General features: G+C 41.0%; 1 protein-coding gene across 2 annotated transcripts in view; it reads right to left on the reverse strand.

The window, feature by feature from the left end:
- Positions 1 to 24,882, reverse strand: part of EXTL3 (exostosin like glycosyltransferase 3) — a 62,530-nt gene extending 37,648 nt beyond the window's left edge. For both annotated transcript variants that reach the window (XR_003003486.1, XM_024746933.1), the window contains exons 1-4: positions 24,855 to 24,882; positions 20,839 to 20,931; positions 16,649 to 19,277; positions 3,761 to 3,888 (exon numbers count right to left, since the gene is read on the reverse strand). Coding sequence is in view for 1 of the 2 variants with exons in the window: in XM_024746933.1 (XP_024602701.1) it covers positions 3,761 to 3,888; positions 16,649 to 18,796 (2,276 nt within the window). In the remaining variant the exon portion in view is untranslated. The remainder of the gene's footprint in view (positions 1 to 3,760; positions 3,889 to 16,648; positions 19,278 to 20,838; positions 20,932 to 24,854) is intronic.
- Between the last annotated feature and the right edge of the window lie 2,857 nt (positions 24,883 to 27,739).

The raw sequence follows: 27,739 nt of genomic DNA on the forward strand, positions 1-27,739 counted from the left end.
AATCATATTTATACTTATTGACTCTTATAAATAATGCTGCTATGAACATTCATGTACTGCTTCTGTACAGACAAATGTTTTTAGTTCTCTTGGGTCTCTTTATCTGTCCCTTAAGAACATACCTGTTTCCTTCCTTGCTGTGTAAGCTGAAGTTTGCCAAGATCCATATTATCTTTTGCCAGAGGGAGAATTTCTATTTATTTATTTATTTAAAATCAAAGTGCAGTTGATTTACAAGTAATTCAGTTATACATATATATATATATATAATTTTTCAGATTCTTTTCCATTATAGGTTATTACAAGATATTGAATATAGTTCCCCGTGCTATATAGTAGGTCCTCGTTATCTATTTTATATATAGTAGTGTATATCTGTTCATCCCAAATTCCTAATTTATCCCTCCCCCCCACTTTCCCCTTTGGTAACCATAAGATTGTTTTCTATGTCTGTGAGTCTATTTCTGTTTTGTAAGTAAATTCACTTGCATCATTTTTTTAGATTCCACATATAAGTGATATCACGTTATTTGCCTTTCTCTGTCTGACTTACTTCACTAAGTATGATAATCTCTAGGTCCAACAAGGTTGCAGCAAAGTGGCATTATTTCATTCTTTTCTTATGGCTGAGTAGTATTCCATTGTATATACATATACCACAGCTTCTTTATCCATTTATCTGTTGATGGACACTTAGGCTGCTTCCATGTCTTGGCCACTGTAAATAGTGCTGCAATGAACACTGGGGTGCATTTATCTTTTTGAAAAGGGCACCCTTCTACACTGTTGGTGGGCATGTAAATTGGTGCAGCCACTATGGAGAACAGTATGGAGGTTCCTTAAAAGTCTAATCTGGAAAAGATGAAAACTCTAATTCGAAAACAAAGTTTTTAGATCAAAGGATGCCCAAACAAATGAGAACAGAGTCAGGACAATAAAAGGTTTAGAAGTCGAGCCAGAGATAATTCACCAGTCATAACCAGAGGCTAAACCTCAAATTTCAAATGACTGTTAGGAGACTCTTACAGCTCAATAATAAAAAGGCAAAGGATCTGAATAGACATTTCTCCAAAGAAGATATACAAACAGTCACTGAGCACATGAAAGATACTCAATATCATCAGTCATAAGGCTTCCTATTATTCTCTCACCACTTGGAAATCTGTTGACAAATGGAAAAGATCAAAGATCTTCCTAGGGACTTCCCTGGTGGCGCAGTGGTTAAGAATCCACCTGCCAATGTGGGAGACACAGTTTCGAGCCCTGGTCTGGGAAGATCCCACATGCTCTGGGGCAACTAAGCTGGCATGCCACAACTACTGAGCCTGCGCTCTAGAGCCCGTGAGCCACAGCTACTGAGCCCACACAGCACAACTACTGAAGCCTGCATGCCACAACTGCTGAAGCCTGCACGCCTAGAGTCCGTACTCTGCAACAAGAGAAGCCACCGCAATGAGAAGCCCGCACACTGCAACGTAGACCCTGCTCACCGCAACTAGAGAAAGCCCATGCACAGCAACGAAGACCCAACGCTGCCAAAAATAAATTAATTAATTAAAAAAAAATCTTCCTAAATCAAGAGCCATAGAAGATAGCAAGTGCCAGCTATCTTAATAAGCTTCAAACTCATCAAAGCAGGACCCTTTATCTAATCATTCTTGGGATCTAGCACTGATTGGCAATTCTCCTGTTAACATCCCATGACTCTGTTCACAGCTCCCAGTCCTTTAGCATGCTCTAAACTGCATCATGCTGTATCAGAAATACACCACCTTCCCTCCCCTCCCCACCACCATTAATAACGACAACTGTGATGGCAAAAGCCCATTTCTGGAACCATCACATGGCTTTTGTTCCTTTCATAAAAACAACTAAAGAGAGCTGGCTTCTTACGGTCATGGTGCAGAGGAACACATTCCAGTGGGATTTTTATCACTGCTAACAACAGACTCTTGCCTCAATAATATAGTAGGAGGAAGAAGTCAAAGGAAATGAGAGGCTGGGTGAGGGAGAGGAAGAACAGATGTTCTGATTTGTCAGAAATATGTCAAATAATTCTTTATAGATGGACCTAAGACAAATACAGCAATAAAGCCGCTGCTCCTTTCATCTGAGCATCTGCACTTATCCACTTAAACCAAAGGAAGCCTAAAAGCTAGGGGTCAGGCCAGGCTTTCAGTGAATGGAACAAAAGCACAGAGAAAAAGAGTTCTCCATCCTGGATCTGTACTTAATTTGAACAAGATCTCCAAGGGTATCTACTCCAGTGCTTCTCAAACTATCTGTGGCAAACAAGTAATGTTCCCCTGGCTTATTCATGCTTCTGTAAAACACAATAAAAATGAATCACATGGTTTCTTACATATGACATCAAAAACACAAGTAACCTAAGAAAACACAGACAAACTGGACTTCATTAAAATGAAAAGCTTTTGTGCTTTGAAGGACACCATCAAGAAAGTGAAATGACAACCCACAGGATAGGAGAAAAAATTTGCGAATCATATCTCTGATAAGGGACTTGGATCTAGAATGTAAGAGTTCTAGAGAACTCTTACAACTCAATAATAAAAAGACCACCCAAATAACAATGGGCAAAGGATCTCAACAGACGTTTCTTCAATGAAGATATATAAATTGTTATTAAGCACATGAAAAGATAGCCAATAACATGAGTCATTAGGGAAATGCAAGTCAAAACTACATTGAAATACCACTTCACACCCAGTAGGAGGGCTATAAATAAAAAATGGAAAATAACAAGTGTTGACAAGGATGCGGAGAAAATAGAACCCTTATTCACTGCTGGTACAATATAAAATGGTGCAGCCACTCTGGAAAACAGGAGTGTACGTTCCTCAAAATGTTAAACGAAGAGATACTATATGATCCAGCAATTCCACTCCAAGGTATATATCTAAGAGAAAGGAAATGTTCATATACAAACCTGTACATGAATGTTCATAGCAGCACTAATCACAATAGCCAAGGAGTAGAAACAACCCAAATGTCCATCAATGGATAAATGAACAAACAAAATGTGTACATCCATACAAAATGGATGAAGTACTGACAGATGCTACAAGATGGATGAACCTTGAAAACACTATGTTAAGTGAAGAAACCAGTTACCAAAGAGCATATATTATATGGTACCATGTATATGGAATGTCTGTAAAAGGAAAATTTATAGAGAAACAAAGTACATTAATGGTTGCCAAGGTCTCAGAGGAGTTGGAGAAAAATGGGGAATGACTGCTAATGGGTACTGGATTTCTTCTGGTGGTAATGAAGATTTCTAAACTAGATTATGGTGATGGTTGCACAACTCTGTAATTATACTAAAAACCACTGAATGGTACACTTAAATGAGTGAACTGTATGATGTATGAATTATATTCAATAAATGTTACCCAAAAAATGAATTATAAGAAAAAAGTTCACACTTGGATGTCATGGTAAATATCAAATCATTTTAAAGTTTCTAAATGCCTACTCTCAATTTTTGTACTTACCTCACTGTGGACAGGTAATAAACTGTTCATGGGCCAGCGTACCAGTCCAGCACACACTCTGAGTGGCCCTGATCTACTCCATTCCCTCACCTGTACTGTTCCCTCAGAGTGCGATATCTAAGCCCAATAAGATGTCTCAGTTACTATCAGCTTTGAAATTCACTTGGCTGCCTAATCCAGGTTTTGAGTTAGTTTCCTGTCACTTGCAAACAAAAGTGTTTCGTAACTGAAAATCAGCACCTCACCGAAACCCAAACATGATTTCATCGTGGCGGAGGTGAGCGTCATCATCAATAGACAGGATGGCCTCTGTCTCGATTTCATTCCAGGGCAGGAATCGATTGTTCAAACTGTTCTTCTCAGTACGGACCACCTGTAAAGAGGAAGGAAAAACACTTAACGATCAATGCTGCATCGTTCAATGCAAAAGCATAACTGCCTTTAGGTCAAAGCAGACTGTGGCTAAACATCCTGAATAGTTTCGCCTGCTTACCTACCGCCTGTAAAATCTAGCATACGCCTTTTAGGAACAGAAATTGCCTCATATTTCAGCAGATGTATAAAGATTTCACATTTTAAGCTGTATTCATTTGCTAACTAATTTTTCTGTGAAACAAGCTAAAGCTGAGGATTATTCTACGTATGCAATAAACACAGTCTAGGGAAATTAAAAATAAGTTTCCCAAGAGAACACAAGATGGCAGAGTAGAACTGAGATTATGAGTCTCAGCCCTGGAATCCCCTTTAAAACCAAACTCAGAACTCCCTTGAGTCTATGTAATTTCTGACCCCCAATTTTAAGGCCTTTCTCTTTGGTATAAAAGAACAAAGGACAGTCCATCTGGTTGAGGTTAATTACTTATTACTTCACTTTTCCAATTCCTACCTGCAACACTGACTACACTTACAAGAGGTTTTTCTTTCAAGGTGTACCTGATCCAGTAAAACTAACAGCTTTTGTTTCCAAAGAAATTCCCAATTCAAAGAATCTCTATCCAAAGTGACCCACTATGAAAAGCAGTAAAAACAAAGATTAGTGTCCAAATGGTAGAACTACATTATGATTTTAAAAATTATTTAAACCTGCCTCGGATAAGCATAGTTTACTATAACATAGGCAGTAGCTTTATTATTCACCTTGTCCCTGATAACTCAGATAAACAAGGATGAACATACTCAGTACTTTGATAGCTCATTTTATTTTTACGGTTTCTATACCTAATTAATCCAGCTAGTGAGGAACCATCATTTTATTCTCAAAAACCAGAAACAAAGAGAACTTCTTGAGCAATCACCTTTTTGGAAAGCCAAGAAGGGTCATCTTACTTTTAACAAAACACCTTACTTGTAATGAGGCTAACCTCCACGTAGCGTAAGGAATGTAATTTTATCCAGAGTCTAAAAGTTTATGAATGGTTTCAGTACTCCCATGACCTCACGAGTATTGTCCCTTCGGCTTAAAATACTCTTTCTCCTATTCCTCTACCACAATTATTCTCCCCCTGGAGACCCAGTTCAGATGCCTCCTGTCACTCCCCAACCTCGTCAAAAGTAATCACTTCTTCTGTGCTCTTAAGGCAGAGTCGTCATATTTCAATTACTTCATTCTAGCACACTTAGAATCCAATTAGTTCAGAGCCAGAAGGGCCTTGGAGATCAGTCAACTTTCACTTTACATGTGGACGACTGGCAAGTGGCAGAGCTAGACTCTAACTAATAACCCCAACTCCAAATCAGTGCTTCTCTGCTAAACTTCGATTAAGTTTATAAATCTCATCCAACGAAAGCCCCATGGAAAATGTATTATTAATTTGTGTACCATCAAGAAATAAAAATGCTGCCAAACAATAAAGATGTGAAATAGCTTATCATTTAGAATGTTTAATAAAGAGCTTTTTAAAACTTTGCCTCAGTCCTGGAGGAGTTCCTACCAAGACAAGGAAAAATCTGTAACAGATTTGCTACTACGGAGAGCCAAGCAATAGGCAGAGAAACCCATCTTGCCCTGCAGCACTTTTTTCCGTCGCTGAGCAGAGGCTCCGGACGCGCAGGCTCTGCGGCTATGGCTCACGGGCCCAGCCGCTCCGCGGCACGTGGGATCTTCGTGGGCCAGGGCACGAACCCGCGTCCCCTGCATCGGCAGGCGGACTCTCAACCACTGCACCACCAGGGAAGCCCTGCCCTGCAGCACTTTTGACCAATATAAAAATCCCTGGGCTTGTAGCCCAGACCTCCCAAGCTCGGGTTCAGCAGTGACAGAACAAAGGCACTGAACCCTGGGTCAGGAAAAAGAGAGGAGCAAGAAGGGGGAGAAGGCCACGTGCTCACCGTGGTATCTGCCTGGCTCTACCTCAGAGAGTGGGAGGGTGGCCAGAAGTAGCCGAAGGCAAATGCCAACCTTGGTGATGGTAAAATGCTGTCTATCTTAGGAAATACCCAATTTCAGAGATGTGGAAATGTAAACTAACGTCCACCCCAGAATCAGCAGACTACGGCAGCTGTTCACTCGAACGCTTGCCCCACAAGCTACCCTCGGGTCATTCATGTTACTGTCCTGATGTGCCCAGCATTCACTTAACACAGACCTGCAACGCTGCCAGTTCAGGTGAGTACAGCTGTCCCTCAGCTCTACCAGGGAATACACATAGCTTAAAATGAGAAAAAAAAATCCGTCAAACATCCAATTCTTGAATATTCAATTGTAGATTACCAATTTTGTGAGTTAACCACCAGGAGGATTACCTACAGCACAATTAACAATCCAAGAACATAGTACAGAGCTCCAGTACTCAAAATACAATCCAAAGACCAGCAACACGGGCATCATCTGGGACTCTGCCAGAAATGCAGAAATGCAGCCCTCCCTAAACCTACAAAGTCAGGACCGACCTGCATTTTAACAAGATCCCCGAGTCCTATGCACATTAAATTTTGACAGGCGCTGGTACAGAGGAAAAAGCATGGCTTTGAAGTCAACCAGAAAAACTTGCGTTCAGATTCCAATTCTACCACTTGTCATGTGTATGAACGTAAGTAAGCAACCTCTCTGCTAAATCGTCACAGCACCATGTTGTGTGCAAAAATGCAAGTTGTTTATCAGCCAAACTTGACAACCCTACAAAAAACCTCTTAGTCTAAAAACAAGATACAGGGCTTCCCTGGTGGTGCAGTGGTTGAGAGTCCGCCTTCCAATGCAGGGGACACGGGTTTGTGCCCCGGTCTGGGAAGATCCCACATGCCGTGGAGCGGCTGGGCCCGTGAGCAAGTGTCACAACCCCTAAAGCCCACGTGCCGTGCTCCTCAACAGGAGAAGCCACTGCAACGAAAAGGCTGCGCACCGCGACTAAGAGTAGCCCCCGATCACCACAACTAGAGAAAGCCCGTGTGCAGCAACGAAGACCCAACACAGCCAAAAATAAATAAATTTATAAATAAATAAATAGAAACAACAATTAAAAACTAAAATGATCATGATTTAACACCTAGAACATAGCCAAACTTTTTGTCTAATTACAGAGTAAATCCAATCAAGAGGACCTGCTTGTCCTTTGGAAGACTTAGAGCTGAAGGCCTCATATCAAATATGTGTTGGCCTAGATTCCACATGCAGCTTTTCTGAGAAAGTCTATTAAAGTCCATTAAGGGGCAGGTCCATTAAGAACAAGTCTTCTGGATTCCAGGAATACATCACATGTACCATCATCTCTGCTCATCCTGGCACAACTCCTCTGGGATGACAGTAAGATCCCCAGGATTAGGGAACTGAAGCAACATCCATCAGAATAAAAGAAAAACTTTTAAGGATTCAGAGAAACACAACGTCAAGTATGGCAGCAGCTTACTTGTGGTTAGCTCACAAACAACTGTGGTCAGTAGGTCTGCTTTAAGGATTCGGAGTGGTGGTTCTCAGCTAGGAGTGATTTTGCCCCCCAAGAGACATTTGACAATATCTGTGGACATTGCTGGTTGTCACAACTTGGGGGGGCGGGGGGAGTTTCTTGCATCTAGTGGGCAGAGGCCAGGGATGCTGCTAGATCCTACAGTGCACAGGACGGCCCCGTGAAATAGAATTATCCAGCCCAAATGTGACTGTGCCACTGCTGAGACACCCTGATTTACAGTCAACCACCAGGAGACAGTAAAGCAAACTCTGAATAAATGTAACTCGTAATTTAAGCACGATCACCTTTTTCCCATAAACCAAAAGAGATTTCCACCTTTCAAAGTTTGCAAATACAAACTAAAATTGAAGGGTGAGGGGAGTGAAAGCTTTCTTCTACCAAATTTGCTTCAGAGCTATAGTGCTTAATGGCTAGACAAAAGCCAAGCAAACCAACCGCTGTCCTTTCTGGCACCAAAATCAGAACAAGGAAAAGATTCCAATATTTGTAATGCAGACATGCAGATCAGCACTGGCCTCTAAGGATCTGAGAAAAGGCAGATCTGAGAAAGGGCAGATCAAATGTGAAAGAAATGAGTCAACCAGAAGTAATATGTCACATTTGGGAAATATTCTCATTTTTTTTGATGTTATTTTGGTTTTTTCCAAATTAAAACAACACTCCTCCCTCCCTCAACAGTGGCTATTTTTTTCATGCCTTATGATTATAGCTTAGTAACTTGTGAACATGAAGACTGACCTTCAAGTTACTGATTTAAATACTGGCATGACACTGACTAGAATGTATAGAGCAGTGCCTGGCATGCAGCAGATGTTCAACAAGTGTTTTATAAATGAATGAATAAACGAATAAACAGGAAATAGGACCTAATTTAGCCCTGTCCATCCTATTTTCAGAATACAGAATAAAGACTTGAGAAGTTTATATATCAAAACTATAAACACTGGATATACTGAAACCTCTCTGTATCTAATCTAGTTTTCTATAGCAAAAAATCCATCAACCTACAACAGGCCAGAAGTAGTGCTCACTAACACTCATTTTTCCTGTTCCACACACAACACTCCCTGATGATGTCTCCCTAGTTCTCTGTTCACCATCATTCATGAAGGCGCCCTTCGTCTCATCATCAACGGAACAGTCCAACAAGCACGGCCTAGAACCCTACCATATGCAAATGTATAAAGTGCATGCATGATCAAAAATCAATCAGTATCTTCAATTAACACTCAGCCTGGTTCTTGAGGAATTCTGGAGTTTATGAATAATAAAAGAACTGCTACTCGAATAGGGTCCTTTCTCCTAGTGCGTTAACCAGGCATTTGGTTTCTAAATCCAGGCAGAATCAGCAAATCCACATTAATTAGCCAAGTATCAATTCACATCATAAGTATTTAATTAGCTACCATGATAAGTCTGAGTCCCAATTAATAGCAAATATCTCAATATCTAAGGGATGAAAATGTAAGTAGTTATTGCTATTTAAAGGAACAACGGAACATTTCAACAGTTTAGTAAGTGATAGCTGCTCAAGTGAAGCAGAATAATGCAACAGAAGAACTTCTCCAAACAGAAGAACTACCTAAATATGGAATCTTTTTGAAAGCAGCTCATGACGAGCCATAGGCATGTCTCTGAAGTTGGTAGGAAAGAAAAATAGGACATGAAGAGATTAAGTGAAGCAACCTAAGTCATACAGCAGATCAAGAGCAGAGAACACTAAAAAGTAGAACATTACCTGAGAAGTAGTAAAATTTGAAAATGTACGTGGACACTATAAAGCACCACACAAACACATAATGCCACCTACTAAATTCATCAACTTAAATACACGTATAATGTTGTCCTTTTTCTCTTTAAGATCAAATTTTGCCCAGCCAAACCCAACAATCTCCAACAATACATGCATCTGCATAATACACTTCTGTAATGGATCCATTTCTGAGAATGAACTTTATGTCAAGCCATCCTACAGGCAATAAAGGTAAACAACAACTAACTTTTGTCCTCCATCCCCCGCTTTCCTCTAACTTGAAAAAGCAACCCATCATAGAGCTCAGGAAGCAAGAAAATGAGGTCCAAGAGGAAGCACATGGTCATGTGTACCTACTTGTGAGGACCCATGTGAAACAGAGCTTGAGGTGACTGGGTGGAGAGTTATCAACAGAAAAGACAACTGAAAAAGAAGCAGCACCAAAACTTCTTGATTTTTCAAGGAGCTCATTCATTTAATAAACAGAGTGGTAGGGGCAAAAAACTGGGAAATGCAAAGAAGGAAGGAAAAGGAATAAGAAGGCAACACAGCAAACTGGTTTTCCATTTATAACTTTACATTTGAGTCTAATGCATTATTTAAAAAAACAGTATATGTTTTAGGTTATGAGATAAGACTGTCTCAACTTATAAGAGAAAAAGTTGCCAATGATCCCTGTGAAACTGTAGGTAAAACAGCATAGGTTACAGGTTCACCACCAAATGAGAGAATGCATATAAACAGCATGACACAGTGCCTACCTAGCACATGGAAAATGCTCAAAAAATGTTAGCAATTACATGAGATTAATAAAACCTCTTACTTGAATTTGTAAAATATATATACTATGTATCTATGTATGTATGAATGCGTGTGTGTGTGTGCATATATATACATACATACATACACACACACACACACACACATGCTGTGCCTTTCCAAGAAACTTAGATTTGGTGAAAAAAGAAAACTATGCACTGAACTAGGAATTAATACCTAAGTTCTAATTTAGGTATTAATTAGTCAAGTGACCTAAAGCAATAGAATTCTCTCAGATTCCTTACTTTGAATTTGTAAAAAAGAGTACATATAAACTAAGAGGAAGGACATTATCTAAAGAACTGATTTACTGCAGTTAGTAAATCATTTATGCAACATGACTTTTCAGCAATTCCTTTATATCACCCATCTATAATATCTGCTATTAATTTCTGATTTCTGGTAACTTTGTTTTATGTAATTCTTCACAGCCATAGCCCATTCTCAAACAGAAAAAGAGAGCTATAACTGTAGCCACCTGATTATTAAGTAAAATGTTGTAAACAAACAAACAAACAAAAAACCCAGGGCTTCCCTGGTGGCACAGCGGTTAAGAATCCGCCTGCCAATGCAGGGGACACGGGTTCGAGCCCTAGTCCGGGAAGATCCCACATGCTGCAGAGCAACTAAGCCTGTGCGCCACAACTACTGAGCCTGTGCTCTAGAGTCCGCGAGCCAGAACCACTGAAGTCCATGAGCCTAGAGCCCGTGCTCCACAACAAGAGAAGCCACCGCAATGAGAAGCCTGAGCACCAACGAAGAGTAGCCCCTGCTCACTGCCACTAGATAAAGTCTGTGCACAGCAACGAAGACCCAACGTAGCCAAAAATAAATAAATTAATAAATTAAAAAACAAAAACCAGACGTACCAATACCTGGTGAATTCACCAGACTTTGTACAGTCTCGGACCTAGAGAAACTGGACAAGGTTTCTCCTGTTAGCTTTGCCTAGAATTTAGAAAATTAGTATCTGACACATTCAAGTAGTATTCTTTTTTTTTTTTTTTTGTGGTACTCGGGCCTCTCACCGCTGTGGCCTCTCCCGTTGCAGAGCACAGGCTCTGGACGCGCAGGCTCAGTGGCCATGGCTCACGGGCCCACCCGCTCCGCGGCATGTGGGATCCTCCCGGACTAGGGCACGAACCCGTGTCCCCTGCATCGGCAGGTGGACTCCCAAGCACTGCGCCACCAGGGAAGCCCTCAAGTAATATTTTTAAAAGTAGAGTGGGCACAGACAAAAAAATAAAACATATCAACTTTCTAAAGAATAAGACTTTAGAATTATCTCTACTCTTGCCTGAGGTCCAGCCAGAAATAAAGCCTTCAACTGCCCGGCTGGCAGAGGCCCAAGACTGAATCTTAATGACTGAGCTGACGACAGCCAGTTTCTCTTCCAGTCTTCCTGAGTAGACTACTGGGGCAATAGTACTAAAATAACTAGGCTGGCATGACATTAAGTTCCCAAAACAGAACTCTCCTTGTTCAATTCTAGTATCAAGGGCTGGGAAAGAGGGAAAAGGGCTAAAAAATCACCTCGTATCTCTACAGTTTTCATTTTGGAAACATGGCACATTCCGGCCTCACTTCCAGAGACCTCGGAGTCTCCCAGAGCGGCGTGATAGCTTATCTCTGAATTACCACCTCCACCACGACTGCCCCGTCCAAGCCGCTGGCACCCCTCACCTGGGCTACTGCAATAGCCTTTGAACTGTTCCTGCTCTTTTCCCCACGGTCGCACACATACCGTATTTCTCCCTGCTCAAAACCCTCTGCTGGCACCCTCATGCACTGAGAATAAAACCTGGAATCCTTACCATGGTCTACATGTGCTGGCCTCTGCCTCCTCTGACCTGCTCAAACTCTCCAGTCGATCATTCCACCCCCAATACACTGTGTCCCCCTGCCATGTCCTGAACCCAACAAGCCTGTTGCACTTGCCGTTCTGTGTATATTCCTCCAGAATTTACGTGGTCCGTTCTCTCACATCCTTCAGGCTTCTGCTCAAACATCACCTCTTCAAAAAGGGCCTCCCAGGCTCCCTGTGTAAATGAGCTGTACCCTTTACAGAGAAGAAAACTAGAAATTAAGAATCAAGGGCCTGGCTGTCACAAGACTGAGAAACAAGTGAGTACGTAGCGTAGAGATGGGCAATGTTTTGAGTGGGCAAGACTACACTGTGAATGACAACGTCCCCTTCATAACAGCCCACGTTTTAAAACTCCAAAAGGACAGACTTTCACGTTCTCATTTCCAGTCAACGCTCCAACAAGGCCACCCTATTTAGTACAATTTTCTAGACTATAAAGCAGAGTGAAGATGTGTTAACTGGTCAGAATAAAGTAATAACTTGAACCAAAATTCTGGGTGGGGCTGTGTATCCAAAAAGAGACCACCTGGAGGCTCCTACTTCCAGGATGGCTGAAAAAGCCCCACCCAGACCCAGCCTCCTGTAGACGGTAACGTAAACTCTGGACAAAAATACCAAAAAAGCATTACCTGAAAGCACTAGATAGTGAGCAGAAGGCAACAAATTGTGAAGGGGAGCTGAAATTTAGGAAGGAATTACGGACACGGGGAGACTCACCGTTGCTTTTGCCCTGAGAGTACGCCAAAGTCGGTACCATGCAAGACTTAAACTCGCATATACAACACCCAAGTCTTTCTGGCCTGAAGAATGAGGAAAAGAGTTTGGGGCAGCCACAGCCCCTGGAAGAAAGGAGATTCCAGCATGGAGAGAGCCAGATAGGGGGAGCTCCATGTACCGTGTATAAACTGCCCAGTCTCCGGGCCACCCCTGAACCATGCATGCTTGGTGCTGTTTGCAAGCAGACCAGCTAAAGACAAAAGGGCTGAACTAACATTTGCGTTGCCACTTGAGAGAGAACGTGCAGTCTGAGTCCAACCAAATTAACTGCCTGCTAAAACTAAAATCTCAACACTTCTCAGAGAAATAAAACAAAACCCACAGTCTTCAGAACATTCATAATGTTTAATACAAAACTGTTTGATGTGATGTACAAAGAACCAGAAAAACATGACCCAGTCCTCAGGAAAAAAGAAAACTCAATTACAGCAAATACTCAAATGACCCACATGTTGGAATTAGCAGACTAAGATGTTAACTAAGATGTTAAAGTAGCTATCATAACTGTGCTCAATGAAGGAAAGCATACTCAGAATGGGAAAAAAACAAAACAGGAAATCTCAGCAGAGAAACAAACTGTCATTCTTAAAAACATGGAAATTCTGGAACTGGAAAATACAGTATCTGAAATTTAAAACTGACTCAATGAGCTTAAGAGCAGTGTAGATACAAGTCAGTAAACTTGATGACAGATCAACAGAAATTATCAAAGATAAAAAAGATTTTTAAAAAATGAACAGAGCCACTGAAAACTGTGGGACAACATCAAAATGTCTAATATACATAGAACAGAGTCCCCAAGAAAAGGAGGGCAAGAATGGGACAGAAAAATATCTGAACAAATACTGAATAAAAATTCCCCAAAATATGATTTAAGAAAACATAAATTACTAGGCTCAAGAGGCTTAGTGAACCCCAATCAAAACACAAGTCAAAGAAAACCACACAGAGGCATATCACAGTCCAACTGCTGAAAACCAAATTTAAAGAAAAAGTCTTGAAAGCAGCCAGAGAAAAATAACACATTACATACAGGGAAACAAAAATCTGAGAAATCACTGACATATCGTTTCAAAGAATGGAGGCCTGGAAACAATGGAAAATCTTTAAGATGCATGAAAGTGGTGGCCTCCCCACCTAGTAGGAGTTTTTCAGAAGACAGCCTTCAAAACCCCCGGCACAACGCTACCCTCCATCCGACTTCCATTAAACATTCATGTCTTCTGCTCCAGGCGCTAAGGAACCTGATTCGACTGTTCAGAAAACAGGCAAGAGACGGCGAGAGAGCAGTCACCCACTGTCCCAGCCTCTGGGCAGCCGTCCCACACCATTCAGGTGAGAGACCCCTGCAGCTGGTGGCACATACCCCATCTCCCTGGGGGCAGTGCTGTCACCACGCCCAGGCCCTACCCCATCTGAACTGAAATTCTCTTTATATAAAGCATTTGGGGCAGGAGGGTGGCCGTGAAGATCACATTTACTCTAAGCCAGACCCGATGTAAGTAATAGAAAAGAATGAGGGATTTTAACATATTAACCCCAGCAGGTACCCCCTAAGACAACCCCTCTTTCCTTACACAAACAGCTAGCAATCATGCCCATTGTGCTGCTGGCACCCTGAGCAGAAGAGAAGCACAAACTGCCCAGGATTTTCTGAAATGGCATGTAGCTTCCTGGGTTGATTCTTTTAGCCAAAATGCTCGTTTCAAATCATTTTCCCTGAAGGACTGGAATCGGACAGATTGCCTGGGAACCACTCTGCTGCTAACTTTACAAAGACCTGTTAACTGTAACACAATGGATAGGTCACGTCTTCACCCTCGGTGGACAATCCACTCTGAGATGCTTCCTAACAGTGCCATTCTCCCACAGGGGAGAGCTGCCAGTCCCTTGTAGCCCTGATACCTGGGTAGTGTTGACTCTATGCCCAAGAGGTTGACAATTCAACTGCTGCCCAAAAACACTGCCTCTCTTAAATAGAAAACAGTCCAAATATTTAGAGAATGGAGTGAAACTGTCCAGCTTGAAAGTGTTTTTTTCTTTTTCAGAAGAACTTGAAAAAAGTGTGTATCACTAATACGAACAAGCGATTCAAAACAGCCCCCCACTTGGAAAGTCTCTGGCATTTTCTGACTAGGCATTGTATTGCTGCAATGAGCTACCCAGTAATCAAAGAGGACTACTTATTTCCCACCAGAGTTAAAAGGAAGGATTAGTTCTGGTAAGTTCTCGTACAAATCTCAGTCGCTGTTAACTGTTGTGGCATCGGCTTCTCTACGTCCCTATCAAATTCAAAGAAAACTCAGGAAAACGGAAAACAAAGGCTGCTTTATTATTCTATTTGAGCAGCATCTACCTTTCACAGAACAATTTTTTTTTAAATTTCAATGACATTCAAAAGTTGTAACTAAGAAAATAAGCGAAATGTATTTGGGAAGACGTCAATAAAAAGAAAATCTCCCCGTTCAGCACTTTCTTAATATACACGATGAATTCTGGGATCAAAAGTTTGTAGAACCCTACAGTCTTTGAAGAGCCTCAGATTATAAATTCAACTAAATAAAATACAAGAAAAGATTAGCAGCAGTAGTAAGAGAGTAGCAGGATTCCTAAGAAAGAAAATTTAAAACAAAGATTTGTACAAGAGAAGAAAAAGTGGTAACAGTTATGACACAAGGGAAATTATATAGCAGATACAAGAAGGCTTCATCAGTGAAGTGAGTCCTTAACAGAAGCAGAACATCCACGCTGCCCTCCATCTCCTTTGACAGGAAGGAATAAGTAGGAATCAAATAATTTGGGGGCACCTTTCTAGATTCCTTACTTGTACTATGTTAGATTCCTCTTTAATCCTGAAGTCAAAGGAGTTAATTAACTTACCAAAGATGACAAAATGACTACTTAATCCCAGGTCTATATCACTCCAAAATGCATGCTTTTCCATTATACCATGATGCTGCTTAGAAAATATTTCACGTGAATTAGTTCCTTAATGAAATAAATTTTTAAAAAACTGGTGTAGCCTGAACATTCCTCTTCTAGGCAAATTCTTCCTAAATACTACACTAATTTTCTTAAGCAAGCTTCTAGCAATGATGGCCCGTCAGACCTTTGCCCTTCTTTGCTACCTTTTTCTGGAAAGTACCTAAGCTGCAGGGTAAGTAGTTGCCAGGTGGCTTAAGATTTGCTCTAAGGCCTCACATTTAAGAGAAATGGGTAATCTCCCTCTAGATTGACAAGTTTACATCAGAAGGTGGATAAACAAAGTACTCAGAACTAAAGCTCTATCCTGCATATTTGGCTATTACTTTTCCTGTAAAATACAGCATCCTAACCATAACAGACGGAGTAAAGAATGAGAAAGAACCTGCAAGAGACTACAGAAAAGGTTCAGGATCTCCAACTCTAAAAACATCAAACCCCCGACACCAGTCTCCCAGAGGACTTGTACCCGATCCTGTGAAATGAAACAGGTCTCCTTCCTAAATCCTTCGGGAGGTGATTAAAACCACAGCTTCTGGAATCAGACACACTAAGACTCAGCTCCTCCATGATTGCTAATCATGACCTTGGGCAAAATAATTAACCTCTCTAAGCCTCAGTTTCCACAGATTTAAAATGAAGAAACCCTACTAGTTCGTTATATAAGTTCCACAAATGCTAAATTATAGTGCCTAGACTATGAGTGCTTCATAAATGTTAGCTTTTCATCACCATTCTCATCATCAACATCTTTGTGATGACACAGAATAAGTCCATGAGGTCAGTGACAGGGTTTTGTAAACCTTCACGGGGCCAGTTTCGGTATTGGAGCGTCTTAGGAGATTTCTGAAGTAAGTAGCAGAGAGGGAACTGACAAGGCCTGAAAGGAATGAAATAGAGGCAAGGAGAAAATTTCACGGGGAAAGAATCTGTATAGGTTTTTTTTTTTTAAAAAAAAGCATGTTTATGGAAAAGAGATTAAGAATGAATTCATCTCTCATGCAGTAAAACAAAAGGCTCATGCTTCTATTACCATGATGGGGACGCCAATGTCAGGCCACAGAAGGTCCTCTGAGGGCAGCTTGGGAGAATTCCACACCACCACGACCTTGTTCAGGTAAGGGAGGCCATTCAGCCTCTCGAGCGAGTTCATGAGCACCTCCTCCCGCTCGTAGGTCAGCATCACCACTGTGAACTGCTCCCGTGGGACGTTGCCGCCCAGCGAGGCCTGGAACTCCTTGCCGGAGCCCCCGGCCCCGCCGCCAATAGGCCGAAAGCCAGTCCCAGAGCCCAAGAATTTGGCCTCTGAGGGCAGCACAGGGTCAAACGGTGTGTGGGGGAAAAGATGGAAAGGTCCTGGCGCAGAGTTCCAGCTGCGATAGAAGTCCGTGACGGTCAAGGTGAAGTTGCGGAGGTACTTGGGGGAGGCGTAGGGCGGCTCCGTCTCCACGGGCCCCAGGTCCAAGTCGCCATTGTCGGCCATGTTGGGGTCGGTGCCGGCTGCCTTGCCTGAGCGATGGGGGATCTCGGCCGCCGCCTCTTCCCGGATGGGAGCGGCTGGGATCTGGATGCGACTCCTAATCACAGCCAGCACAGTACTGAAAATACTGTCCGCGGTGGAGAAGTAAGTCTCCCAGAGGAAGCGGCCTTGCCGCCTCATGGCCAGAAGGTCGCTGTCGGAGAGGCTCCGTAGTAGGAAGTGGACCTCGGTCACTCGTGGCTTGGGCACCACCAGGGCGGCCTCGCTCCACTGCAGCACGTCCTGGTAAGGAAGCTGCACGTGCTCCCCAAGCACAACTGGGACAGCACCAACCTCCAGGGCTTCAAAGAGCCGTGTGGCACACCCAGAGGAAATAACCAAGCGAGGGTCGCCGGGAGTGATAATGAGGGCGAAGGTGGAGAGCTTCAGTAATTCTAAGCGGTCTTCCCGCTCCCCACACAGCGCCCACTCAGTAGGCAGACTGGGTTTAGGCTGGTTTTTGCAGGTAAATTCTACCAAGACCTGATCTAGTTTGCTGTCCTGTACTGCCTTGAGGGTGGCAATGATACGATCATCGTAGTCGGCTGGAGGGTCACCCTCCATCTCCTCCTCAAAGGAGCGGGCCTCCTGAAGGCTGGATCTCAGCGACTCAATCTTCTCACCCTGGAAGGTGAAGAGATATTTCCGCTTCACTGGCACCTGTGGTGGGATTTCCATGAAGTTGGGCTCTGACATGGCGTGGACTAGTGGCGATACCACCAAGTCAAAGCCAGGCCGGTATTGGGCAGCATAGAAAGTGGACTGGGCCACCATGGCCCGGCCTGTACTGACATTGTACAGTAAATTCTGGGTGTCCGACTTCCGAGACAGATTGATGATGACGTGGTTGTGTCCATCTGTCCGCCAGTGTGGTAGGGAGTACAGCTGCTTCTCCAGGTCAGCAGGCCGCAGCACCCCCAGCTCCTGCATTTCCCCCACTAAGATCACATAAAGGCAGGCAATATCTGCATTTTCTGTAACATAAACGTTGGCTCGTGCTGTGGCCTGAAAAGCCTGCTTGACCAAGGGATCCAGGTAGCTGCCAAAGGCAAACTGGTCACTGTCATAAACATAGACTGGGAAACCAGAGGTGAGAGGGCAGCGAGAATAATCAAAACAGTTGTGCAGCCGGCAGCTCCGTAGGACCTTTGGGGGAGGGAGGCCTATATCGTCCTTCTCTGGGAGCAGTCGGATGGGCAGAGAGAGTTTGGGCTGATTTTGGGCCATCAGTTCTTTGTAAGAGTGCTCAGTCTGGCTGATGACGTTCTTGAGCTGAAGCAGGTCCTGCTTGGCATTCTCAATGCTCTTCTTACAGGCCTCGATCTTCAGATTCAGCTTGGCGATTTCACTGTTCAGCTCTTGCCGCTTGGCTTCCAGCTGCAAGAGCTCTTCACTTACAGACTCTCGAATGCGGCAGAGATCCAGCACGTGCTTCACCTCGCAGAGCTCATTACCAGCCCGTGGGCCAAAGATCCGCTTGCCTGCCTCATCCGCTTCGTCCAGGGTGGTGAGATAATAGTGGGCGATGAGGGGGAAGAACACTAGAATGATGAAGAGGGTGAAGCTGAGCCACGTGAGCCGAATGCGGTTGGACCACCGCAGCACACAGGTCTGACCTCCGTTGCCCACGCCCCCATTCCGCAACATGGTGTAGCCCGTCATGAGTTCCTCTGTGGCTCCTGCCCCTGCTGGTCACGTTGGGTCACTCGCCATAACCATGAGTTGCTATCAGACAAGACTCAACCTCCTCTCACTCCCGTGTTTCCGAAAGAGTTAGTGTGCTCCCTGGACAAGGCACCAAATAAAACGGAAATTTCATTTTCCTCAGCTATGACTGAAATGGTCTCTGACCCTACTCCAGCAGATTTTAAGTTCTGGTTGTTGACCAAAGAACATGTCCTTAATCTTTATCAAATAGTAAAAGGTACCACATTGTTGATGAGATGGAAGGGAAGAGGTCCCTGATGGTGGAACCCAGGAAAGATACCCAGGAATCAGATTGACTTTGTCAACTGCCATAGCTCTCGTTCCTTGGTTTTGCTGACCAATACATATGCATAGTTACTATTCACAGTTATAAAGTAGCTGGTTAGAACAGAAACAAATGCCAGCCTCTTAACAGTGTCATTGCCAACAATCAGGCCTGCAAAAGAAAGAGAAGCATGTCAGTCTTGAAGACATTATGTTCAACAAGCCTGCTCTCCCCCTGTAACTTTCTGGAAAATGCTTAAATCTTATAAGATGGAACAACGGTTGGATCATTGGTGTGTGTCTCACATAACATTTTAAGTCCAATGTAGGTTTTGTTTGGTATGGATATTTTACTTGTGGTTAGTAAGAGATGGATAAGGTAAGTGTCCAAAAACAGTTTCAGTGTTTAGACACACACACCTTCTTCCTATTTAATTGGCTATAGAGCAGCATTAGAGCCCTATAAAATGATTACCAGCTACATTCAACAGAGGGCGAAAATGTTCACAACAATTTGTTATTCTAGACTCAGCCATCATCATTAGACAAAGAGAAACACCCTCCTGTCTACGTTCATTCCTGACATGTAAGTTGCCTTTTGAACTACTGGAAAACAAACAAACAAAAAAAAACACCTCTGTGAGAAGCTCCGTTTGTTATATTCAGAGTTGAAAAAAGCTGATGAGAACTCTCTTGATCTTTACCAAAGCAGTGGGTGCAGTAATTCAGAGATAAAATGTATTTTCCAGTTTGCTTCTCATTTATCTTCTGTTAGCACACATCATGTGCTCCTCCTTAAAATATAAATAGTAACCTGGTCTTTCAGAAAGAACACTGTACTTAGAAATGAGGGGCATTATTTCTTATCCTTGGAAGAGATTTGCTGTCAGACATCACGCCCCAGGTTTCTAATCTCCCAAAATGGAGATAAGTGTACAGAGATAACAACATATATTGTGTTGCTATGAAAATAAAGGACAGAGGATGTGAGGGTACTTCAGGCTAAAAAATCTTGAAACAGCATTCCCAGTCCTATTCTCTTACCAAACTTTACTATCACAGGTTACAAAAGCTTTTCACTTGCTTTCACCTCAAATTCAATACATCTAGAAGTGAATTCATGATGTTCTGTGCCAAAGAATACCCCGAATTTCCTTCATTCACTCTTTCCATGTCTAAGACATGCTAAGTATAACTGTGGGCAAATCTAGGATGTAAAATAATCCTCGACCTCATGGAACTTCCTTTAGCCTAAAAAGATATAAACGAATAGCAAGGATACTACCACAAGGCAGTGTGAAGTAAGTAGTACTTTTTGGATGCTCAGTCACTCTCTCTAGCTTCTACCTTTCTTAAGGATATATAACTATTAAATGTTGGATAGAGTCTTCTCTCCCTTTAAATAAAAATTAAAAGTGATGACAATGTTACTAAAAGGTCTGAATAAGGAGACCACGAAATAAGGACAACAAAAAACAAAAAATAATCAATCATGGAAAAGCGTAAATTTGGATGATCTAAACTTGATAATTAACAGCTGACCAAATATCCCAAAGTATGTAGGTCAAAGTTTCTAAAGCATTATCCTTTTAATTCAAATGTTAAAATCTCTCTTTTTGGTTTCAAAATAATGTTCTCTGCACTTACAATCAAATCGTAACAAAGACAGAATGGAGTGGAGGAAAAGAAGAAGGCATAATCCAGGCGACTCAGCTGATTCACTCCCTTCTTACCATATGGCTCAGGGTCCTTCCTTTCTCTGACTCATGTAGCGTTACACTTCAGTATACAATTTCTGGAAATAGTGAACTCCGGGGCTTGCTCTCCTGATAGAAAATAGAGAAGTGACATGCTATTAGAAAAATACTCAAAACTGAAGTTGCTATTAAAGAATTTATTTCTGTCTACTATGAAAAGGTTTCTCTTATGTATATAAGGTGAGCATAGAATTTATTGCTCAAATGGAGGCACTGTTTTAAGTGAAAAGGGGTCCTATTAATAAATACACTGGGACAACAAGCATAAATCGGCATTCTCCAAGGCAAACCATCCAGCTATACGGTTACTTATTTATGAGCTCTAAGAGGGAATAAACCAAAATGCTAAAACGTAGAAAAATCCTTACCTTTTAGAAGTATATACTGAGATATTTATAGAGGATTTACCTGGAATTTGTTTAAAAATAAACAGGATGAGGGTGGTGAGGAGTATTCTGGGATATCAGTGAAACTAGATTAGCCATGAGCAAATTGCTGTTGACACTGAATTATGGGGATACATGCATGTCTGCTTTTATATATGTTTAACATTTCTCATATTAAAAACTCAAAAATAAATTATACAGAGCCTAAACAAAAGGTTTTTTAAAAGTTATTTGGAGACTGACGATACTTAATCTAATATTGCTAATGCTACCAACCTACAGTGAACAGAACTGGGAATAGAAACAAACGTTCTAATGGAAACCAGTAATTCAACAATGACTCAAAAAAATTTATCCCCATCAAGTTCCATCTCTTTTACTGAAATTAGGCAAAAGTGTCATCAGTGCCCAAAAGCATGAACTTTCTTCCCTAAACAGCTAATTATTGCAAGCACAAAAGAAAAAGAAAATGCTTAGAACCTCTTCTGTCGTTCTCTGGAAAACGACAATGAAGGTATTAGGATCTAGAAACAAATGTCACCTGAAACACTGATAAGGAGAAATCTCATTAATTCTGTCATCGGCCACAGCATTGAATGCCCAACTTGTCAGCCTGCCCCCTACAATGCATTCTATGCACAGCAATCAGAATCATCTTCTTAAAACATGAGTTAGACCAGGGATCTCCTTTCCTTAAAAATTTTCAGTGCTTTCCCGCTACACTGCCAGGCCCTTCATAACTAGCTCCCCGACCACCAAGCTAATCTCATTTGACATCACTGCCATACTTGCTCGTTACACTGGCCTCCTTTCAATGCTTCAACCAGCCAAGCTCTTAACTGCTTCAGAAGCTTTATACTTGCTGATCTCTTAGTCTCGAATGCTCTTCCCCAGGCTCTTCTCTAATGACATCACTGCCATACTTGCTCGTTCAGCTTTAGCTACACTGGCCTCCTTTCAATGCTTCAACCAGCCAAGCTCTTAACTGCTTCAGAAGCTTTATACTTGCTGATCTCTTAGTCTCGAATGCTCTTCCCCAGGCTCTTCTCTGGTTGACTCCTTCTCATCCTTCAGATCTTAATTTCTTGATATTCCTGTTTAAGGTAGACTTTCTTACCCCCTGACACTTTCTGGCACTGATCTACTGATTTCCTTCATAATATCTTTTCATTTATGTATTGTCCCTTTCTGCTTTGCTGGCACCCAGTCGTCCTCCTACCTCATATAGAAAGTGCTCCCCAAGGCTTTTGACATAATCTGGTACTGAATCCATTCGCTGAAATGGCGTCAACCCCCAAAGTACCCCCAAAATACTAGTAGACCAGTATTTCCGGCTCCCTAAAGGATACCTCCCCTAGGATACACTATGGCCATTACATGATTCGAAATATTCCCACTTTCCAATAACTTTCAGTTCTGCCCATATTACACTCTTCTAGTCTTACAAACTAGAAACAATGTGATGTACAGCAAGGAGTATAGACCTCAAAGCTAGCCAGACCTGGATCAAACCCCAGCTTTGTAAGCTATTAGATGGTCACTTAACCACTCTAAGCTGCATTTTTTTAAGTAAAAGAGAACACTCATGTTCAGGATTGTTATAAAAATCAGAGATAAAGCAGTGAGTAAAAAATACCCTGTACAGTATCTCGCATATAGTAATCTATTTATTAGCTACAAGTCCTGGAGTTATTTTTAGATCTGCCAAACTGCATCCATTCTTTTTTGTAATAATAATAATTATGGTAATAATATATTTATAATAATAATAATTTACAGTAATGTTTGCATTTATCCCTTCCTTTTATACAACTGCCTTCAACTTAGTACTGGACCATAACAAACCATTATGACTAATCTCACATTCCCCATCAGTTTATCTTGTGCATTACTCTAAATCAATCTTTTTTATTTCATCTAATAATGTTTTAGCTTGAATAATTTCAACTGACCTATCTTTGAGTTCACCAAACCATTCTTCTGCTATTTCTAGTTTAAGGTTAATTCCATCCAATAAATTCTTAATTTCAGGTATTATATTTTTCAGTTCAAGAATGTCCCTTAAGTTCTTTTTTAGAGATTCCATTTCTCTATTGAAATTCTTCATCTATTAATTTTTTCCATCTTTTCCTCCATTTTCTTTAGCATATTTATGAGAATTAAATTTCTTATCTAATTCCAACATCTGGGGCACCTGTGGATTTTATTCTATTTTTCTCTTGATTGTAGGTCATATTTACCTGTTTCTTTGTAATCTTATGATTTTTTATTGTGTGCTGGACACTGTTTAGAAAAACTATAAACACTGGAGTAAACAATTTCCCCAAGAGATGGCATACTTTTATTTTTTTTAAACCCTCTACCAGCCTGGCAGTTATATATTCAATTTATGACTTAAGTTGAAAATTTAACATTATCTCTAATATTTTATTGCTCTTCTTAATAAAAGCTCTTTACCTGTGATGACCTCTCTCTTGACTTTTACGTCAATATTGACTGATATTTTGGCTCCATCTTGTTTTTACACTCTTAATGTTAGCCCTTATTATCATTAATGCAATTCATGCTTGTTTAGATTCACCCACATATTTACCAATTTCCGTATTCAGAATTCCATTCCTTTTTGCATTTCATTCCTTCCCTCTGGTTGTTTCCTTTTTCCTGAAGTAGTGCCTCCAGTGAGAGTTTGTTGGTGGTAAACTGTTTTCTTGTGAAAACACTTTATTTCACCCTAAATCCTGAATAATGATCTAGCTGGATATACCATTCTAGGTTAATAATTCTTTTCCACCAACACTGAAGAATCCTCTGGATTCTATTACTGCTGCTGAGATGTGAGATGTCGGTCTAATTGTTGTGCCTGTGGATAACCTGACTTCATTCTGGCTATGTTCAAGATCTTTTTGCCTTTGGAATTCTGCATGTGTCTACATGTGGAATCTGGGGGGTGGGGGACGCTCAGCACTCATCAAACTTTCTGGTTCTTAAGATGTGTGTCTCATCAAACCAGAAAAGTCTCAGTCATTATCTGTTTGCTTTCTTTGTTTGTTTAGTCTTAGTTTGTTTAGTTTGTTGGTTATCTATTCGTATAGAGCCTGTCGCTCATTCTCTCCCTTTTGAACTCCTATTAGATGACTAGACATATGTCAGACCTCCTCATTTCATACTCCATGTCTTTAAACCTTTCTTCTATATCTTCTCTTTTGTCCTTTGTGCTACCATCTGGAAATTTCCTCAGGTCTATCCAGTTGAGGGCTCAGGAAATGTTTTCAGTAAAGAGCCAGAGAGTAAATATATTAGGTTTTGGGAGCTACATACAGTCTATGTAGAATATTTTCATTTGTCTCTTTTTTTAAACAACCCTTCAAAAACGTAAAAACCATTCTTTCCATGCAGGCTGTAAAAAATAAGCCACAACCAAGATTTACCCCACAAGCCATAGTGTGCCAACTCCTGATCTAACTCATTAATTCTCTATTCTGTGTCAAAGCGGTTGTTTATCCTACTGAGTTTTCATTTCAATGACCATTTTACATTTCCAGAAATTCTACTGACCCCTTTTTAAAAATTTCTCTTATTTTTACGATAGCACCTATTCTTTCTCACCTTTTCTATTCCTTCTCTTCAGGTGTTTAGTTTGTTCTGTCCGCCGATTCTTGCTCATCGAGGAATAGTAGATTGTTTCCCCCATGCTTTATAATTCTGTATTGAGTTCATTTTTAGTTGTGCTTTATTTCTGGGAAATCTATGTGGTCTGGGTTGAGGATACGTCCCTCCAGAACAGTTTGTGTCTTCCAGATACCTCTGTCATACTATCAGCCTTACACCACTTTTTATGTCAATTCACAGTCTGGAGATTCTCCCAGATCCCACAAGCACTGTAGATTTGAACACAAAACTCATATGAAGGGAAATCCATGGTCATGAGTTCTCAGTGGATATGCCCTTCCCCAACCAGCTCTGGATCTTGCTAAGAGAGACATCTCTCTGTGTGTGCTCACAGGTAGATTTTTTTCTAGTCTATCCACTCCTTTAGTGAATGTTCAACCCTTTGAAGATCCATACCCTTATCTGGTATCTCAGTTTAACACTCACAGGCGCAAGGCTCTTTCTCTTATCTCTGTGGAAACTAAAATGCAAGTTACTAAAACTGGCAAACACCCTAAAACCAGAGATCGCCTCCAGTCTTTTGTCTATGCATGAATAAACATGCTTACAAAAATGGGATATATGTTCTTTTTTGTAATCTGATTTTTTCCACTTATAACAAGAACAGTGTAATGCCCCACATCATTAGACGCTATACATGATCATCAATAATTGAATACAGCAAGACCACAATTTATTTAACCAGTCCCCTTTTGCTAGACATTTGTTTCCAATTTTTCACTATAATCAAAACTATAACAACTATTTTTGTAGCTATCTTTGCATACATCCACAGTTATTTCCTTAGAAAGAAAATTCTAACATAGGTCAGAGCAAGAATATCTTACCATTTTAAAAATTACCGTCTACGAGAAAGATGACCACTTATCCTCCCACCAACGATACAGAGGGCATCCGTTCGCCAATAATGGTGTGACAGAAATGGTTATTACTCCACGAGAATGTATTTGCTCTCCTACATTTCCCACTCTGCCTTACAGTTTGGCTGCAGCCGTTAAGACTAGTTCTTGCCAAAGGGAATGTGAGTAGAAGTAAGGTATCCTTTCCAGTACAAGGCAGTTAAGAATAGCCATGGATTCTTCTTCCCCCCACCACTTGAGAGACTGAAAGCAAAAAACTCTAAAACTATGAAGTGGCAAGATAAAAGCAACCCAGACCCCTGAGTCACCACTGGAGAGGAGCCACAGAAGAGCGTCATCTGAATTGTGAAGAGCGAGAAATAAACTTTTATGTTAGGCCACTAAGATTTCAGAGTCTGCTGCTGCAGTTAAGCATTAATTAACCTAATTAATCCAACCGAATGCCTTTTTTTAAAACAGTTTGATAAAATGTCATTCTATTGTTTTAATTTACCCCTTATTATTGGAGGTCGAACAATTTTTGCTCATTGAGTATCTGTACTTCTCTTTTCATGCGCTATCACTTCATGTGTTTTGCCAATTTTTCTATCTCTAAATGTTTTATCTTTTTTTTTTTTTTTTTTTTTTTTTTTTTTTTTTTTTTTTTTTACATTAGTCTGCTGCCCATAATCACTCTTCTGCGAAACTTCCACGATCCTCTATAATCAAGGATGGCTCTACCTACAGACTCTACTTCAACTATTCCACGTACGTTCAGTGAATCTTTCAAGCTCAACCCTACACAAAGAACGAGCTGGCTCAAGTTGGGCTCTTTCTCCAACCTTCTCCATCTCACTTGCCCAACAGACTCACTGGACACCTGGAACAGCATTCTTCCTCTTTTCCACCTATCCCACTTATTCTCTGGGGCCATTTTAGAGTCCCACCTCTTCCATATAGTTTTCTCTAACTACACTTGATTTCTGAACTCTCTAAATTCCCACTGTATTCAGTATTAGAGGATTCAGAATTTGATCAACCGTTCATTAGTTTCATTTAAGCAATTTGCTTCTCTCCAGCTGGACTTAAAAACTCTTTGTAGAATGAAACTATTTTTCTGACCTCTTCTGAAATCCTTCTGCAAAATATCACATAGTTCTGGGTTCCAGGTCACTGCTCAATAAATAACAATACCAGATGAAAGTCTTAGTTTACATTTTCATTTTCAATCAAGTTTGAGATTTAGAGCCTATATAGTCTTGGTTCAAGGAAAATGAAACACTGAAAAATAAAGACAGAATTTCACAGCTAGGAGGAGGCTAGAAGGCCATCTGGACTTGCAATTAGACTCTCTAGCTCAGGACTCAACTTTGAGAATTTAAGAATGTCACACAATTTCCTCCTTAAAGTGATATTGAAAAATCCCTACTTACCTCCAGAGTTATTGTGAGGATTAAATAAAATACGATAGATTAAATTAAAAAAAATCTATGGGACACAGCTAAAGCTGTGTTGAGAGGAACATTTATGCATGAAATGCTTACATTAGAAAAGAGGGAACATCTCAAATCAATAACCTAAGCTCCTACGTCAAGAACCCAGAAAAAGAACAAAATAAACCCAAAGTAAGCAGAAGGAAAGAAAGAATAAAGAGCAGAAATCAATGAAATGAAAAACATAAAAACAAAAGAGAAAAATCAGTAAAACCAAGAGGTTTGTCAATAATTTTGACAAACCTGCTCAAGACTGACAAAGAGATACAAATTACCAACATGGGGAATGAAACAGGGGATATCACTACAGTTCCTGCAGGCATCAAACAGATAACAAAGGAAGTATAAACAACTTAACACACATAAATTGGACAACTCAGATGAAATGAACCAATGCCTCAAAAAACACAAACACCACAACTCACCCAACAGGAAATAGATAATTGGTCCTATAACTATTAAATAAATTGACTTTGTAATTTTAAAACTC

The sequence above is a fragment of the Neophocaena asiaeorientalis genome, unplaced genomic scaffold (genome assembly GCF_003031525.2).
Source record: "Neophocaena asiaeorientalis asiaeorientalis breed wild unplaced genomic scaffold, Neophocaena_asiaeorientalis_V1.1 scaffold633, whole genome shotgun sequence".
NCBI classification, from domain to species: domain Eukaryota; kingdom Metazoa; phylum Chordata; class Mammalia; order Artiodactyla; family Phocoenidae; genus Neophocaena; species Neophocaena asiaeorientalis.